This window comes from Petromyzon marinus, assembly GCF_048934315.1.
Source record: "Petromyzon marinus isolate PM22_M1 ecotype Great Lakes invasive population chromosome 68 unlocalized genomic scaffold, UKy_Petmar_22M1.pri1.0 chr68_unloc.1, whole genome shotgun sequence".
NCBI classification, from domain to species: Eukaryota; Metazoa; Chordata; class Hyperoartia; order Petromyzontiformes; family Petromyzontidae; genus Petromyzon; species Petromyzon marinus.
The window spans coordinates 7,274,595-7,291,887 of NW_027422597.1; the positions used below are offsets into that span (position 1 = coordinate 7,274,595).

The 17,293-nt window shown below is 49.3% G+C and overlaps 1 protein-coding gene across 2 annotated transcripts in view; it reads left to right on the forward strand.

Annotated features, from left to right (window-relative positions):
* Positions 1-7,417: 7,417 nt before the first annotated feature.
* The window catches only part of LOC116957729 (uncharacterized), a 39,244-nt gene continuing 29,368 nt past the window's right edge, over positions 7,418-17,293 (forward strand). For both annotated transcript variants that reach the window (XM_076058203.1, XM_076058204.1), the window contains exons 1-5: positions 7,418-8,595; positions 10,274-10,369; positions 11,640-12,032; positions 13,349-13,511; positions 14,734-14,820. In XM_076058203.1, the coding sequence (XP_075914318.1) occupies positions 7,484-8,595; positions 10,274-10,369; positions 11,640-12,032; positions 13,349-13,511; positions 14,734-14,820 (1,851 nt within the window). In that variant the 5' untranslated portion in view covers positions 7,418-7,483. The remainder of the gene's footprint in view (positions 8,596-10,273; positions 10,370-11,639; positions 12,033-13,348; positions 13,512-14,733; positions 14,821-17,293) is intronic.

A 17,293-nucleotide genomic window follows, 5' to 3' on the forward strand; every position in this document is an offset into this window, starting at 1 on the left:
TAACATGCATTACACGGAAGTGTCAAAGTGCCATGAGACTATTTTAGGAAACTGCTGGTGTTTTGATGTTAGTGATGTATATATGTTGTTTACTTCTTGATTTGTTTGCTTATTGATTTGTAACACTTGCTGCGTGTTTGTCTGCTGGCCGATTCACCGTTGGTAACGAGCTGTAGAGTTCAATGTGTTATTGACTTGGCTAATCAAGTTCTTATTCTATTTCTGAACCCCGGCCCCCCAAATAGATTCCCGACCACGGCGAACATCAAACGGCAAGAGGATTCAGAACTAATTCCCCCACCCTCCCGCCGCCCCTCCTCCCACCCCTCTAAAGATAGAGGTCCCCCGTGTAGCCTAAATAGACCTGTTGGGGTAATTGCTGTTAGAGAATAGCACCTGAGAAGTCTTGCACGGCACACGAGGAGGTGGGTAGCTATCACAATGCCCGGCCGCATTTTTCTCTCTCGTGGCGATGTTTGCTACACACGACACCAGGTACTCATTTGAGGCCCAGAACCGGTTCTGGTGATCGTCACTGGTGCTGGCCGTGAGCAGGAATTGAACTCGGGTGGCCGGGTTCGTAGCACAACGGGCTAACCGCTGTGCCGCCGCTCCCCACCCTTTCAAACAGATACCTCGTATAGCCTGAACAAACTGTTGGGGCAGGGGATGTTAGCGAGCACCTATGAAGGCCAGAACAGCACACGAGAGGGTGGGTGAGCAGCACCACACCCAGCCTCCTTTGTCTCCCTAGTTGCGATGTTTTTACGCACCGCACCAGATACTCATGTGAGGCTAAGTCGACCTAGGGGAGGCCCAGGACCGGTTCAGATAGGCGTCGCCGATGTTGGCCGTGAGTGGGTAATCGAACTCGGGTATTCTGGTTCGTAGCGATATGCGCCAACCACTGCGCCACCCATCCCCACCCCTCCCCACCCCTCCACCCTACTCGCCGCGAACACTGACCCAGCATGGTGGTCAAGTATGGTCGAAACAGCTCCCACAACCAACGTGGCGTCGGGATTCCATCATCTATTGGTAACGATACTGGTGGGTGATGTTGATGAATGATGCTAATGTTCATCATGATTATGATGATGGTGGCAATGGTGGTAATGCAATTAATGATGGCGATGGCGCTGTTGTTGATGTTTGATGACTCAATGTTAATGATGATGACGTGATTGATGTTGTTCATGGCAAACAATGATGATGACGGAATAACGCTGCTTTGAACATTAACTCACGAAATCGCGACTGTGAACGTTAAGCCGCAGAGAATATCAGCTTCCTCATTGTAACTGTATGCCCCGTGGCTCAGCAAGTCTCTGCCTCCCTCAGCTATGTCATTGACCACTTGCAAATTAGGGTGTCAAACTGAACCCGGGGTCATCGCTCCCTTTCGATATATAATCAGTGGTGCTACCACGCTATCTGAGACTAGTACCCCGCTCCCTCGAGGGCTCAGTGCTGATGCCTCTGTAGAAGTATGTAGACAGTTGAAATATCTGCATTCAGTGTCAGATGTTTTCTTTCCTCACCACTGGAGTCTAATCTTGACAATTTTATAATAATCATTATCGCTAGTTCGTATGACAATTATAATACACGTTGTAAGAGTGTAGCGTATCAACGCAATCACATCTCAAAGATAAAACTATTGGGCTGATTGTCTCAACGACTCTCAGTTGAGCTCTACAGATGAGTTATGTCCATTAATCACGCCACAGCTCATCGCAGACAGGTAGGGGTTTAATGATTATTGAAGGGAGACCCGAGAGGGAGACTCTACCACCACCGGCATTTGAGCTCCCAAACGCGTAGACCGGCGATGACGAAGCCTCAAGCATTACCGAAGTCCTTAAAGCCACCAGAGAAAGGAGAGGCGGGAGCTGTTGAATGGAAATGCGAGTGCCCGTGTGCGGACGAACGCAGGGACGTGCAGAGGAAAGCACAAACAGAAGAAGTGGAGCCCCAAACCCAATGCGAGAAGTAAGTTAACGTTTCACCACCACCACAATCACCACAACCAAAACCAGCACCATAACAACCACCACTACCAACAACACAGTACCACCAACACTACCACCATAACCACCACAAAAGAAACAGATCCACCTCATAGCTTTAACAGACTGTTGGCCCAAGTGCTGTTATCGAGCACCTATTAAGGTTGGAATGGCACACTCGGGAGTGGGTGGTCAGCTCCACGCTCGGCCGCTTATATCTCCTTTGTGGCGATTTTTACAAAAATTTACTCATTTGAGGTTAAGTCGACCTAGGGGAGGCCTAGGACTGATACAGATAATCGTCTGTACGAGTGGTAGTTAGCGTGCTAGCGTGCTAACTACCACACTACCACTCCCTACACCACAACCACCCCACAACCACCACAACCACAACCGCCATAAATTATCGTGAGCATCAGCCATGATCCATCCACTGCTGGATGAACACCGCCTCAAGTCGGTGTCATCTCTCACGGTGCTTTGTGGAATGTTCTCGCCCGTCGGCCAGAACATTTCATTGCTCCGCCTCTCAGACGGATGTACTCCCGGACGCGTTCCTTCCTTTGCTTCGTCAGTCCGCGAGGATTTTTTTGACCGTCGGCCACCATCAACGATCCGCGACGATGCATTCCCAAAAAACGCGCACCACTAATGCACGCTTCGACGTGTCAGAGAGTAACGCAGGGTAACTCGCGCTGTGAAATGTGTGACTTGAACTCGTGCATGCGTTCTCTGATCCGCGTGCTCGATGTTTTTTTTGTTTTGGTCTCTCGATCCAATTCCAATCGCGCATCTCACCACCTTTAAGCTGTGTGAGAAGGTAAAGAAGACCAAGAAGACCAAGGCGCTTGGTCTTCTTTTTCTTCTCACACAGCTTAAAGGTCGTGATCTAAGCGTGGCTTCTTCCACTCCAGCGCTGTCCTCCAGACAGGCTCGTCCCTTCACCTGATGAAGGCCGCTTGTGTTGTGGCCGAAACGTCGTGATTTTTTGTTATTTTATTTTCACCTACGTGACTTTACCCAATAGAACCAAAGAGTATGGATTCTAGCAGTCACGAAAGCTTTAAATCTAGAATATAAGAGGGTTGTTTTTTTGCCCTCCTCTCCATTTGCTTCGTCAACGTCTTCTTCATATTGGCAACGAATATCGTCGATTAAAGCTCTGAAGTTATTCGACTGAATCTAGCAAAGTGTAGACTGTTGCGACCACTTATCGTGCTTCGTAATCGATTTTCGGGTCAGATCGTATGTGTAAAATGTCGTGTCGCAAAGCTTCCTCCACCTAACGCAACCAATTAAAAAAGTTTTTACGTGAACAAAAGATCTAATACATTACTGCAGCTTCAGCAACAGCAGCAGCTGATTTCGGAGAGCAATTTCGCAACACAACATTCACTGTGACTCGACCGAAGGTCTGTTTCCACCGTAGATCCTGGGACAGGTTCAACATTCGCCCAGACATCGATGAGGAGGAGTCCTCAACTCGGGGTCTTCGGGTTCTCAGGTTTATCCTCCTGACACTGCTCTTCCTCGCCGTGTTCGGAACGGCGGTGCTCAGCAAGGTGAGGAGAAAGGAGGAGGAACTCCCTCACCTCTCTCCCCAGCCTCACCTCATTGCTGCACGATCACGCGATTCGTTTCCCACACCTCCGATTAGCACGGTTGGCTACTTACAGTGGGAAAGAAGCTCAAGATACATACACACATGCCCTCGATATGAAAAAAACTAAAACAATGTTTTTATTTTACTAGGAAAAGCCCACTGAGTTGCATAGAATAAAAATGTCATGAGCGACCTGGCCACAAATGATAGCTCAACCTAGTGATGTATCATCATCACTTGGAAATGTATAGCAGTTAAATACTCTGAACGCGTGATGTTGATTCTAAATGTGGATAGAAAAATTGGGGGATCCAGCGAAAAATCCACACGACCACGGGGAGAGAGAGACCACGCAGACTCTAAATATAAAATAGGCATCGTCAGGGACGGGATCGAACGCACGAGCTCCTGTGTACCAGACGAGCGAGATAACATCTCGTCACCTCAACCCTCACATCGTGTTCATGTAGTCGGCATCTCAGTTGCTATTATTCTTAGTCTCATCGACGACAACCTGTGGGACGTCTCGGTCTGTGGGTTTTATTGTATTCTGTAAGCATATTTATTTTTTTGTCATGCCATGAAATATTTTACACTGCCCTCACCATAACCGCTGACACAGCAATGCCTTTCAGATGTTGCGGATACACACATGCACACCCGTGTACATAGACGAGATATATCTCACTTAAGCCATACTTAATTAATGAGGTTGTCACTGAACAAATTTGCAGCCAATCAATGTGTATTACTGCTTCAGCAGCAGCAGGAGCATTGATTTATTGATTTACATTGAGCACCATTGGTGTGGTTGTTGTTGTTGTTGTTCGAGAGTGATCCACACACATTCACCAACTGGGTATGGACGCCTCGCTTTGAGTTACAGCCAGCATCACCAGGCAGTTGCCAGAAATCTGAGGAGGGTTAACTGCACATGCATAGCGAGCAGTGTGCCACAAGCAAGATTCACGTTATAGCTAGAAGTCTGTCACATACTAGACTCGCGTTATAGCAGGCGCAGTGTGCGTTTAACGAAAAACCTTCCATAAAATATAAATTGCGTGAAAGCAGAAGACGCGGAGAGTGAATTCCGCACGCTCAACGAGGATTCCCTATATAGATAGGATGCGCAGAGTATCGTGACGCTTTTTTCTGTCTCGCGTGCGCAATGTGGTGAAATGCAGCTGAGCCTGGTGTACTTGGCCGAGATGAAGAAGGTCGCCAGGCAGGCCGGCGAGCTCGACCAGAACCAGTTCTATTCCTGGGTCCTCGCCTTCGTTCTCGTCCTCCCCAACATCTTCAGCTCCATCCGCTGCGGCCTCCGGCTCGCCTTCAAGAACTCCGATGTCTCCAATCGGAAGATGATCGCTCTGGTAAGATTCTTAGAGATAAAGACGGACAGAGGTCAAGGCAAAGGTGCAGTCTTGAAGTTGCTCTGTCAACGCGTGCTCCCTACTTGTCCACGCTGCAAGCCCATGTCTAATCTAAGCTATATTTCCACAGAGCGCCTTCTCCCAATGCATTCTATGATGTAGCTTGCATAACATTTACATAATGGAATGATCTAGTGTACACGGACGTGTTACAAGGATTGAGGAATGAGTGAGAGTGATAGAGGCATACTTAGGGGTAACGGAAGAGCTATAAAAAGAAGAAAGAGATGGAGTTGAGGGGCGAGGGGAGGGAAGAGGAAGCGAATGGGTCACCACGATGGCGAGATGTTATATTCCTATCCTAGTATACAGGTCGTGATTTCGATCTGGACTCTGACGCCTGTATATTTGGAGTGTGCATATTCTCCCTGGGTGGAGTATTTGGCTGCTATAAATGTCCACGTGATAAGCCACTTCGTTGAGCTATCGTTTATGGCTTCTGAAAAAGAAGCTAATAGCTCAGTGGACTTTACCTGCTAAAGTAAAGTTTTTTTGTAAATTCTGTTTATAAGTGACTTGCTTATCTTTCCCATACTTTACACTTACGTGTTTTTGTATTGTTTGTTGTTGTAACGATCTGACCAACCTCGAATGGACATCTAAGAAAAAGAGTTGTATAGCTCATTGCATTCCTCAAGTATAAATGTAAGTGATTCTGCTAGACCCCCCCGACCCCCTTTGGTTCTGGGTGGACAGAACGAGGAGAGGTCACAAACTCACCCGTTTATTTCAGCTGCCACACTGGGAGATAGACCCGGCGGCCTAAGGAATTGCACGTCGACTGTGCTGACCATTACCTCGCAGCAGCAACACCGCGTCTATGTCGCTAACAAAAATGAAACAATGAATATCATTCACGGAGTAATTTGACAATCCATTGCCGGACATACAAAATGTGGAAAGAGTATGTTGGGGATGCTGCAGCTGCGTTGGCAGTGGTGCCCAAGGCCAATTAACAACAATAACAGCATACACTTTGGTTCTATTCGGTAAAGTCACGTAGGTAAAAAATAAAACAACAAAAATCACGACGTTTCGACCACAACACAAGTGGCCTTCATCAGGTGAAGGGGACCGTACTGTCACGAGGACAGCGTTGGAGTGAAGACAGTCCAGCTCAGGTCGCGTCCTTTTAAGCTGTGTGGGAGGACACAAAACGCTTTGACAAAGGAATTAGCATAAAATTACCATGAAGTGCAATAGGACCAGCAAGGAGGGGGGAGATGGGGAGGGGAGTGTGAAGGGGAATGACCGTAACGTAGAGGACCAGCACGGGGGGGGGGGGGGGGAGGAGAGTTTACAAATGTGGTTTGAAGTGAAATAAGCTGCAATGAAAGTTCGGTATATCACTACTTGGATAAATATACTACCATTGAAATTAGTTTAATGTTTGGTATGATTTAGTACCCCGGGGTTTACAAATTGAGCTGCACTTGTGGTGATTGCTATATCGGGGAGACGAAACGACATGTCTCTGACCGAATTCGCGAGCACAAATCAGATCTCAAACACGGCAGAACGAATTCTTCTGCCGTAGCTGACCACTGTTACAACGCTGAGGGTGATCATGATATAATTTTCTCCGATACCAAGGTCCTTTGTAAAGCCACGGGTTTTCATCAGAGATTTATCCACGAGGCAATTCAGATTTACAAACACAGAAACAATTTCAACCGAGAAGATGGTTTCAAATTAAGCAATCATTGGAAAGATGTTCTAAATCATACCAAACATTAAACTAAATTCAATGGTACAGTATATTTATCCAAGTAGTGATATACCGAACTTTCATTGCAGCTTATTTCACTTCACACCACATTTGTAAACCCCCCTCCCCCGTGCCGGTCCTCTACGTTACGGTCATTCCCCTTCACACTCCCCTCCCCCTCTCCCCCCCTTCTTGCCGGTCCTATTGCACTTTACGGTAATTTTATGCTAATTCCTTTGCCAAAGCGTTTTGTGTCCTCCCACACAGCTTAAAAGGACGCGACCTGGGCTGGACTGTCTTCACTCCAACGCTGTCCTCGTGACAGTACGGTCCCCTTCACCTGATGAAGGCCACTTGTGTTGTGGCCGAAACGTCGTGATTTTTGTTTTTATTTTTTACCTACGTGACTTTACCGAATAGAACCGAAGAGTATGGATCCTTGCAGTCACGAAAGCTTCAAATCTAGAAACAATAACAACCTTAATAACAAACTCTGCGGGGCCTTGATGTATGCATTCCTTTAAAGGAGGTCTTGTTGTTGTCGTTAATCCACGTTGGGCCATGTCCATCAGTGGGGGTTGATTTTTTCCCAAGCGTCACCAACGTTGGCCAGCGCAGTTGTCACCTGTTTTGTACAAAGAGGACAATTAGGCCTTTAAAAAACAACCTACAATAGCGCCGGCGTTTGTTTGGCGTGTGCTTCACCATTCCAACAATCCTCAATCTCTCTATGTCTCAATGTCCTTGCGTTTGTTTGGGCGTCACCCAGAACTGCCTGCTGGAAGGCTTCATCGGCCTCGGAGCGGCGCTCATGGCCATCGTCGTCCTCCCGGCGGAGTCGGCGAACCTTCTCAGCAGCATCCTCCTCCTCAATGGTGTCACCCTGGTGCCGAGCGCGCTGCAGTTCGCCGGTAGGTGGACGGGACGCAGGAAGCCGCCCCGGACGTCCAAGCTCCTGAGTCTGGCCTCCCTCTGCTGCTGTCTCGTTGCCTTAGCGCTGTCGGTCGCCAAGGCGGCGTTGGTGGCGCCCGACGATGGCTCCACGGAGGCAAGAAGGTTCGCGCACCTGGCGCTGCTGCTGCTGAGCCTGCTGCTCGTGTCCCTGTCGTGGTGGGAGAACTTCCTGCCCGCCGGTTGGCTCCGGGAATTCCGCGACGCCATCGGCGAATCGCGGAACCTCGCCGAGTTCTACGGCTCGCTCGTGCGCACGCTCATCATTGTGGCGGTCGTGCTGCTGGACGCGGGCGTCGAGGGCGAGTGGAGGAGCTTCAGCGCCATCGGCGGCATCGCGGAACACCGCGAGAGCATTGCGCTCGCCCTGGCTCTGCTGGGCGTGCAGGTGGGCGCCTCCATCCTCTGCAAGTGGCTCGCGAACGCCGCCTGCAAGATCCGCCAGCAGGGGAGCTGCTTCGCCGTGCCGCTCTGCCTCGCTACGCCCGCCGCCCTGGCAGTCGTCTTTGCCCTCCACCTCGCGCTCGACGCCTCGGGCGACTCTCGCTACGACTGCGAGTCGGTCCGACGGTGGAACGGCTCCGAGCGGACGACGCCCGCAACCGCCTCACTCTTCTACGACCGCACGGCCGCCGCCGTCTGCTCGTTCGTAGGCGCCGGTGAGGACTCCGCAGTAGACGCCGTGGCCACGTTCGGCGCCGGGGCTCTGTGGTTGGCGGCGCTGCTGCTGGCGGCGGCACCCGCGTTGCGCCCAGATGACGCGACGCGCATGGAGCGCACACGCGAGCTCTTTGTGCGCCGCACCCCGCAGCCTGCGTGTCTTGTCGCGGGGCTGCTGCTCAACCGGCGGCAACAGCAGCAGGAGGAGGAGGTGGTGCTGGAGGAGAGGAGGTCCGTATGTTGGTGTTGGTGCGGTGTATTGGACTTGCCTGTGTGACTATGAGCGTGTGTGACTATGAGAAATTTGTGACTAGGTATTAGGTGTGTGTGTGTGACTAGGGGTCTCTGTGAGTAGGTGTGTGTGTGTGACTAGGTTGGTTCATGTAGCCCGTATGCCCAGCCACCGCATGTCGAAACGGCTTTTGTTCGGCCGGATCGAGGGGGCTAGGCGGGCGCGGCACGGGCTAGAGAAGAGATGGAGTGATGTGGTACAGGGGGACGTGGAGCTGAGTGGACTTGCCGATGACTGGTACCAGCGGTGTCAAGATCGGCCTCTGTGGAGGAGGCTCGTGAAGGATGCTACTGGGCAGTTGGAGGCAGTCGTCCTCCAACAACAACGGAGGGCGGAGGAGCGACGCTCACAACAACGAGCCGAGCGCCGTGTGGCTAAAGCACAGCAGGTTGGCACAGGTGGTGCATCAGCCAGTCATCTCAGTCAGTCGACCCGTAGCACCTGGGTCTGCCCCGTGACCTCCTGCCAGCGGGCATTCGACACTTCACGTGGCCTCAAGGTGCACATGGCCTGGCACAAGCGTCGTGGTGACGTCACCGCCACTTAGTGGCGAATGGCGGTTGTGTGACTAGGTGTCTCTGTGAGTAGGTGTGTGTGTGTGACTAGGTGTCTTTGTGAGTAGGTGTGTGTGTGTGACTAGGTGTCTCTGTGAGTAGGTGTGTGTGTGTGACTAGGCGTCTCTGTGAGTAGGTGTGTGTGTGTGATTAGGTGTCTCTGTGAGTAGGTGTGTGTGACTAGGTGTCTCTGTGAGTAGGTGTGTGTGTGTGACTAGGTGTGTCTGTGAGTAGGTGTGTGTGTGACTAGGTGTCTCTGTGAGTAGGTGTGTGTGTGTGACTAGGTGTCTCTGTGAGTAGGTGTGTGTGTGTGACTAGGTGTCTCTGTGAGTAGGTGTGTGTGTGTGTGTGACCAGGTGTCTCTGTGAGTAGGAGTGTGTGTGTGACTAGGTGTCTCTGTGAGTAGGTGTGTGTGAATAGGTCATGGCCTCCCCTTGCTCAAATTAGTAACTGGTGTGGTGTGTAAACATCACCACTGGGGAGGCGGCCGGGCGTGGTGTTGGCCACCCACCCGCTTGTGTGCAGTGCCGGCCTTCATAGGTGCTCGCTATCAGCACGTCCCCCAACAGTTTGTTCAGGCTACACAGGGGAACTCTTTTTGTTTGCTGTATTTATGTGACGAGGTGTAAATGTGATTAGGTGTCTGTGTGACAAGGTGTGTGTCTGTGTGACTAGGTGTGTGTCTGTGTGACTGGCCATAAACTCCCTCAAGTCCCGTTTCCCGCTTCATCGGTGCTAGTCGCTAACAGCCCTTGCCCCAACAGTCTCTCAAGGCTCTATGGGCGATCTTTGTTTTTAGTTTGTGTTAGTCTGATCGATGCCTTTGTCTATGTTACGTGTTTTGAGTGTCGGAGGTTAAGTATGAGCATTGTAATCAAAGCAGGATTTTTTTCTTTCTGAATTTATTTCATAATGATGATGATTTGTGACGTTTGCCCTTCTGTTCTACAGACTGAAATATGTCCATCCCACAATATGCCCAATGCATAAAACAGAGAACCCGCGCTCTGCGATTCCCTCTCTCAATCTGAACATGATTTCACGTTCTCGTTGTATCCTCTAGCAACCACAAGCAAGAGAGGGTGAAGATCTACCTGTGCGCAACCATGTGGCACGAGACCAAAGAGGAGATGACGAAGATCATCTCGTCCATCCTGAGGTGGTATATTCCCTATCGCCCAATTCCATCAAGCGGCCGGATCCCAAGGGCCAGTGGGGGTCCCTCGCGAATATGCAGATGAGGTGTGGTCACGGCACCGCGCACTTTCAAATGCCCTTCTGCGGCCGTCTGGAATACTCTTCCTTCCGATATTAGGAAACAACTGGAGCTATGTACTTTTAAAAAATATTGACAACTAATTTCTTCAGAATTTATTTTTGTGTTTAGATTGTTGTCCTTCTCCTGTACATTCGATTATCTTGGTTGGGTACGTATGGTGTGAAATAAGTCCACCACACATACGTACATTCATTTCTGCAAGGCACCACACCAGTCAGGCTACCATGCTACCGCGTCCCTCCCTTCAGCTCAACGAGATTTGAGGGTATTAATCTAAACTGCACGTTTAAAGTGTCCTGAAAAAAATATATCGTGATATATGCAGCAATGCATATGCAGGTGAAAAAATGTTAAACAAAATAGAACCACATTACTGTGGCTCTTATTTGGACAATCTACAGCAATGCCATATTACCATGTCGCATATACGACCGTCATATTTCGACCTTGGACATTTAACCGCTTACACGCAGTGCAGTATTTGTGGGTGGTGTATTTTCAATTTACTTTGGATGCTCGTAAATATGACATCTTCACATGGAGTAGCGCGTTACTAACCTCGATAACATTTGCCCTCCTTCGAACGTCGCAACTAATCAGCTGATCGTGTTTAACGCGGACCGTTCTTTGTATGTGACCATTGAACGATGTTTGTGAATTGTGCAAGCTGTAAACTTCTCTTGAGTTAACACGTCTGGGCTCCCGCAACAAAAATTATTATGATGCATGCTAATATTGAGAGCGTCGACAGGTGAGAGCCTGGGCAGGTGAGAGCCTCAACCAGGTGAGATCCTGGACAGATGAGAGCCTGGATGGGTTAGAGTCTGGTTCTTGGTTGCTGCTGCGTGTGCACCAGTGGGAGATACAGAGAGAGCTCCAGACGGCTGCTGACTGGTACAGCTACAGAGAAACGCACTCATCCAGAAGCCGGTGCCGGCGATGGGTAGAGGTCGTTGTGAGTTGAACTCAGTAGGATGCAGTGGAAGTTTGCTGTGATCAGTGGGATGAGAAAGGTGTAGGAAACGTTTCGGTGGGAGACCTTGGGAGAGCGCTCGATTGCAGAGGAGAGCGATGCTGTACCATGACCTTGACTCGATGGGGAGCGTGTGGCGGGATAACAATAACGACCCTTCCCCCTTGTTGCTGCCAGGCTGGACAGGAGTCAGCCAAAGGATCTCAACGTCGGTTCCCGCGGCGGAGGGAAGAAGAAGAATGAGAAAAAGGAGATGGAGAAGAAGGAGAATAAGAAGGAGAAAGAAGAGGGGAAGGAGGGGCAGGATGGGAAGAAGGAGGAGGAGAAGGAGAAAAATAAAGAAGAGAAGGGGAAGAAAGAGAATGAGGAAAAGAAGCAGAAGGAGGAAAAGGAGGAAAAGAAGAGGGACAAGGAGAATAATCATGAGGAGGAGGGGAAGACGGTGAAGCGGGAACCGTACGACTTCTCGGCTCACATCTACTTCGACGACGCCTTCGAGAGGAAGGGAGATCGCATGGTGCTCAACCAGTTCGTGACCAGCCTCACGGACGTCATCGCTGAAGTGTGCCGGTCAGTGCACCGGATGTTATTCTGTGGTAGTGATGAGCTGGGTGGGTGGGTGGAGGGAGGGAGGGATGGATGGATAGAGGCACGGGCCTTGTAATAACAAAGCACGGGAAGACACGGGGTGGTTAAGCTCATCTCGTGGTGCGAGAGACCACGGGAAGGATGGCAACAGGTTGCGCCGATGCCTTCGTTCAGAAGTGAATAGATCATGGTGAACGATGACGATGATTGGTGATGGTCACGCAGATGAACGTCGTGAGTGCGGATCACAGGGCTACCAATGCCTTCCTTGCGTCACCATCACCGTTGTTGAGTGCAAATCCGAAGGTGCACAAACTGACAATTGGCCGGCAAACAGAGACACTATGGTGGGCGGTGTGATAGATAGACGTTCACGCGCGTGTTGAATTGAGCAGAAACCTCATCTGTTGAACTATTTTTTGCACCATACGTAGCCAACCTTGCTGTAGAGCAGACTAGGCGCTTAACATAATTTACACAAACGGTGCAGCACTGGGGAGATAAAAGCAGGCGGGTGTGGTGCTGGTCACCCACCCCCTTGTGTGCCGGGCCGGCCTTCATGGGTGTTACTGGCTAACAGCCCTTGCCCCAACACTCTGTTGAAGACTATACGGGGGGATCTTTGTCTTTTGTTCGTGCGTTGGTAAGAATTTGGGCAACGAGACGACTCAGTCTGGGCGACCGAGGCCCTCGCCGTGGGTGGAGCAATCGAGCAGCGAAGTTCGTGTGAACAGTAACAATGGTTGTAGAGTAGTAGCGATAGAAGTGAGATACGCAGGCGACTGACTGGCAGAGAGCGAGCAAACTACTGGGAAATAATCTTTGAGTGCTGGATCATCAGTCACTCACGACTGCTGCTGCTTTACTCAATTCCGAATCAGAATATGTATTTATACTGCAGGAGGAATTCGATGAGCTAAAAGCTCTATTTCACAGATGTCCAGCAGGGGCGGGTCAGACCGTTACCTCAACAAACAACACGATGGGAGTGGAAAGTATAGGACAGGTTAGCAGATCACAAATAAAACGAAACTATTCTTTTTTTTACCAGGTAAGACCCACTGAGGTATAATCTTTTTTTTAGAATCGCACTGGCCGCAAATGATAGCGTAACGAAGTGGCGTATCATGTGGAAATTTATAGCAGCAAAATAATTAAAATTATTTAAAACAAATTCGAGTGCAGCAGTGAGGTGGCAACTGGGACTTCATCCCAGATATGACAGCAGTAGCAGCAATGGAACATAGTAATTGGGGCACGTCTTCTCTTTGGCTTGTGCTGCTGCTGCTGATGTGAAGGTATTTTGAGAAAAACTCGAAGATTCCACAAGAGGCGCCCTCAATGGAGAGGACTCAGACGCCGTACGGAGCGCGACTCTCCTACAAACTCCCGCACGGCAACTCGCTGTGCGTGCACCTCAAAGACAAGGAGATGATCCGCCACCGCAAGCGCTGGTCCCAGGTATTTGTTGCATCCCTGGGCTTCAGATCTTCTGCCCCAAATCTAATTGGGCCACAAACCCTACAACCGCATCCACACTTAGAGCATAGTAGCAACAGCAACAGCTGATGTGCTTATACATGATGATGACGATTATGCACAATTGGGAAAGTAAATATCTCCGGTCAGTGTCCGGCGACGATACGTATGTATGTTGAACTTCTATCGCACTGTACCTCACCAACCATGCTAATTGGTGGTACAGAGAAAGATAAAAATAAATACACACAAAAAGCAGTTCTAAATAAATTAGTATCCAATCTAGAGTTAAAAGTGCACAGCTTCGGTGCATTCCTAACATCGACAGTGGTCACCACCTGGAACAGAGCGACTGAACACACAACGACTCAAGACCCGATTCACAACACGAATGAAGGGAGAGGCATCATCACAGCAGCGATGATTCGCCACTCCGTTACTTCTGACGCAATCATCTGGATCGTCAACCACCTCGATGTAAATTTACAGCTCGCTCTACGAGTCGACATCAGCATCAGCCGTAAGAAGCAGATGGCAATAGCTCACATCTATTGAAGCCATCTGTATGCTACCTCGAGAGTCATGCTTTCATATTGAAATTAAATCACGTGATGATTAATAATTCGTTTCACGTGCGAATCAGTGCACACCATAGAGACGAAGATACCCCGTATAGGCTCAGCAGGCTTTTTGGGGCAAGTGCTGTAAACGAGTTGCACACAGCAGTGTTGTCCGTGACCGAGTGTTCCCCGACTCGATTGATTTGGTGTTCCGTGGTGTTACCCGTTGAGTGCTATGATGATGATGACTGCACCAGGGTTGTTATCGATGTATCACAGCAATCTCACGCCGATACTCATTTGCGTGTTGTTCTATTGCCTTCTATCCACGACTGGGGGGGGGGGGGGAAGGTTGGTGGCGCTGTTGAGTTACACTTGAGCAGCACGCGCTGTCATGGCCATTGGGTCGAGAATAATAACGGAGCGGCAGCCAAAGAATGGAACTCATTGCAGAGAAGTGACCACTGGGGAGATGGAGCGATGGAATCAGTCGGTAATAGAGGTTCTGGGTGGATAACGACTCAGGATCTCATGAAACATCGCGACGACTTGGGTAGGTCTTAATCCAGTAGTGGATCAATCACGGCTGCTGCTGCTGCTGATGGTGATTGTTGTTATTAAACCCCTTGACGTGTTCTGTACAGGTGATGTACTTGTACTACCTCCTTGGCTGGAAGATCTACCGCAAGATCCACACAGTTAAGAAAGATGAACAAGAGGAATGGGTAGAGGTAAGGATTTTGTAAACTGCAAAGACAACGACGCCTCATATATCCATTAACAGACTGTTGAGGCAAGTGCTGTTAGCGAGCACTTGTTAAGGGTGGGATGGCACACGAGCGGGTCGTGTGTCCAACACCACGCCCATCCGCCTTTTTCTCGCCAGTGCTAATGTTTACTCATTTAAGGCTAAGCCGACATAGGGGAGGCCACTTTCAACTTAGCAGTATAAATGGGTAGGCCCTGCACATTCCGTGGATGGGCAGTTCTACATGCGGTGGGGTAGAGTGTGAGTATTCGCACTCTACCCCACCGCACGCGAACCGCACGCAAGCTGCCCATCCAATTATACTTCTCCCAAGACGTGGGAGCAGTGTGGAAGTGTAGGCCAAATACACCCTGCTAGGGTACCGCCATGGCGAGATGTTAACTACCTCGCTTGGTATGCAGGAGGCACTGCGTTCGATCCCGACCCTGATGCCTGCATATTTTAAGTTTACGTGTCTCTCTCCCCTTGGCCGCATGGATATATCTCTGGGTCCTCCGGTTTTTCCCTCCACATTTAGAATCAACATCACGCATTTCGTGTATTTGGCTGCTATAAATATCCAAGTGATAATCCACTTTGTTGAGCTATTATTTGTGATAGCCAGGTCGCTTCTGAAAAGAGCTAATTGCTCAGTGGGTCTTGCCTAGTGAATTTAAATTGTTTCGTTTGTTAGAGGGTCTCTCTCTCTCTCAGGTCCTTTCCCTCCGGGTCGAGGCCCAGTCATAGCGTGCACTATGCGTGTCTCTGCACGCAGAGTCGGCACATTTAGAAGTTAATCTTTGGTTGTCTTTTATGGCACAATCTGTCACTCAACGCGCCATCATCACGTTGATACTCAAAATAGTGTAGTGGGTTCCACGGAGGCACACACTTGAACTCGGAGGCAACACGTTTATTCTTACACCCTAACAGGGTAACTACATAAACATACAGCAGGTTAACTAGACGACAACGGGTAACTAGACCACAACGGGGTAACTACATAACCGGGTCAGTAAGTAACACACTGCCTGACCCACGATGCCGAGCGTAAAGACCGACGACCGAGGATCGAAGAGGCGTAGCACCGACGCGTTCCATTCCAACAGACAGCCTGGATCGGCTCTGGGGACCTCCCTTTTATGCCCCTGAGCGTGGCCTGGCTCCGTCCTCGGCCACGCACCCTTCTGGATATTACCAGAAGGTTCTGGGCCTAATATCACGTGTCCCTCTCGCCACCTTTTGGCCCCCCTCATTATCCTGTCCTGGTCACGTGCCCTCTCGGGTTCACCTAGACTGTCACGTCCTCAACTGCCCTCTCTCTGATAGTCACCAGAAGCATGCCCCGTAGGGCACCCTTCCATGCCAAACATACTCTGGTGCCAGGGAGAGGCTCTAACACGCACAGTTCCCCTATTCTGTCAGGCACTGGCGCTAAACGCCGTAGTGACCCAATATAGGTCACTACAATAGCAATATAACTTTCTATACAAAAATAAAAAAATATATACACTTATTACAGTTGTTTAAAATAGAAGTGTAAAATAGGTTTGCGGCTGAAATTTAGTTGTATTTATGTTTAACTTCTTTAACACCGTACGTAGCCAACCGTGCTAATCGGAGGTGTGGGGGCAGGACAACAAACCAAACACAAAAAGCAGTTCTAGAGAATGTAGTTTTCAATCTAATTGATTATTTAAAAGTGCAAACCTCCAGTTGCTTCCTAATATCGGAAGGAAGAGTGTTCCAGACGACCGTAGAAGAGCATCTGAAAGCGCGAGATGCAGTACCCATCTTTGTTCGATGGCTCGCCCAAAGCCGCTGTTGCGAGGATGACCGGAGTTAGTTGTTGGTGTACGCAAGCGAAAAGAGCCACGTTGTTGCTGTTGAGTTGTCACTTAATGAAGTGACGATGGAGTCGAGTGTGCGCACCGCTTCAGGGAGGTTGTTTCCAGAGGTTGTAGCGCTGCAGATAGAAACGAACTCTCCACTCGCGTGGTTGTTATTAGGAATCCACTGGAGCTATGCACTTTTAAATAATCTATTTGAACACTCATTTCTGTGAAAAGCAGTTTGTGTTTAGTTTGTATCCTTTCCTGACGAACATGGTTGGCTACGTACGATGCGAAAGAAGTTATACATACATACAATATACATACAGCTAAGGCCGTAGCCATGGAGTCAACATTGGGGGGGACTAAGTCTTCCAGGGGGTCTCCCCCAGAAAAAAAAATCTTAATTTGAATACTCGTTTCCTGCCATTTCCTGCCTAAAATATATAAAAAATATTCACTAACACATAGGACTTTTTTTTACAATAATGTCTAATAGTGTATTGTATTCCAATGCTCTGTTTTTTCTTATTTACCTTTTCTTGTTTCATTGTATGTAATGGCAGAGATCAGGGATTAATAAAGTACAACCATAACCACAATCATATAAACAGAAATGTATTT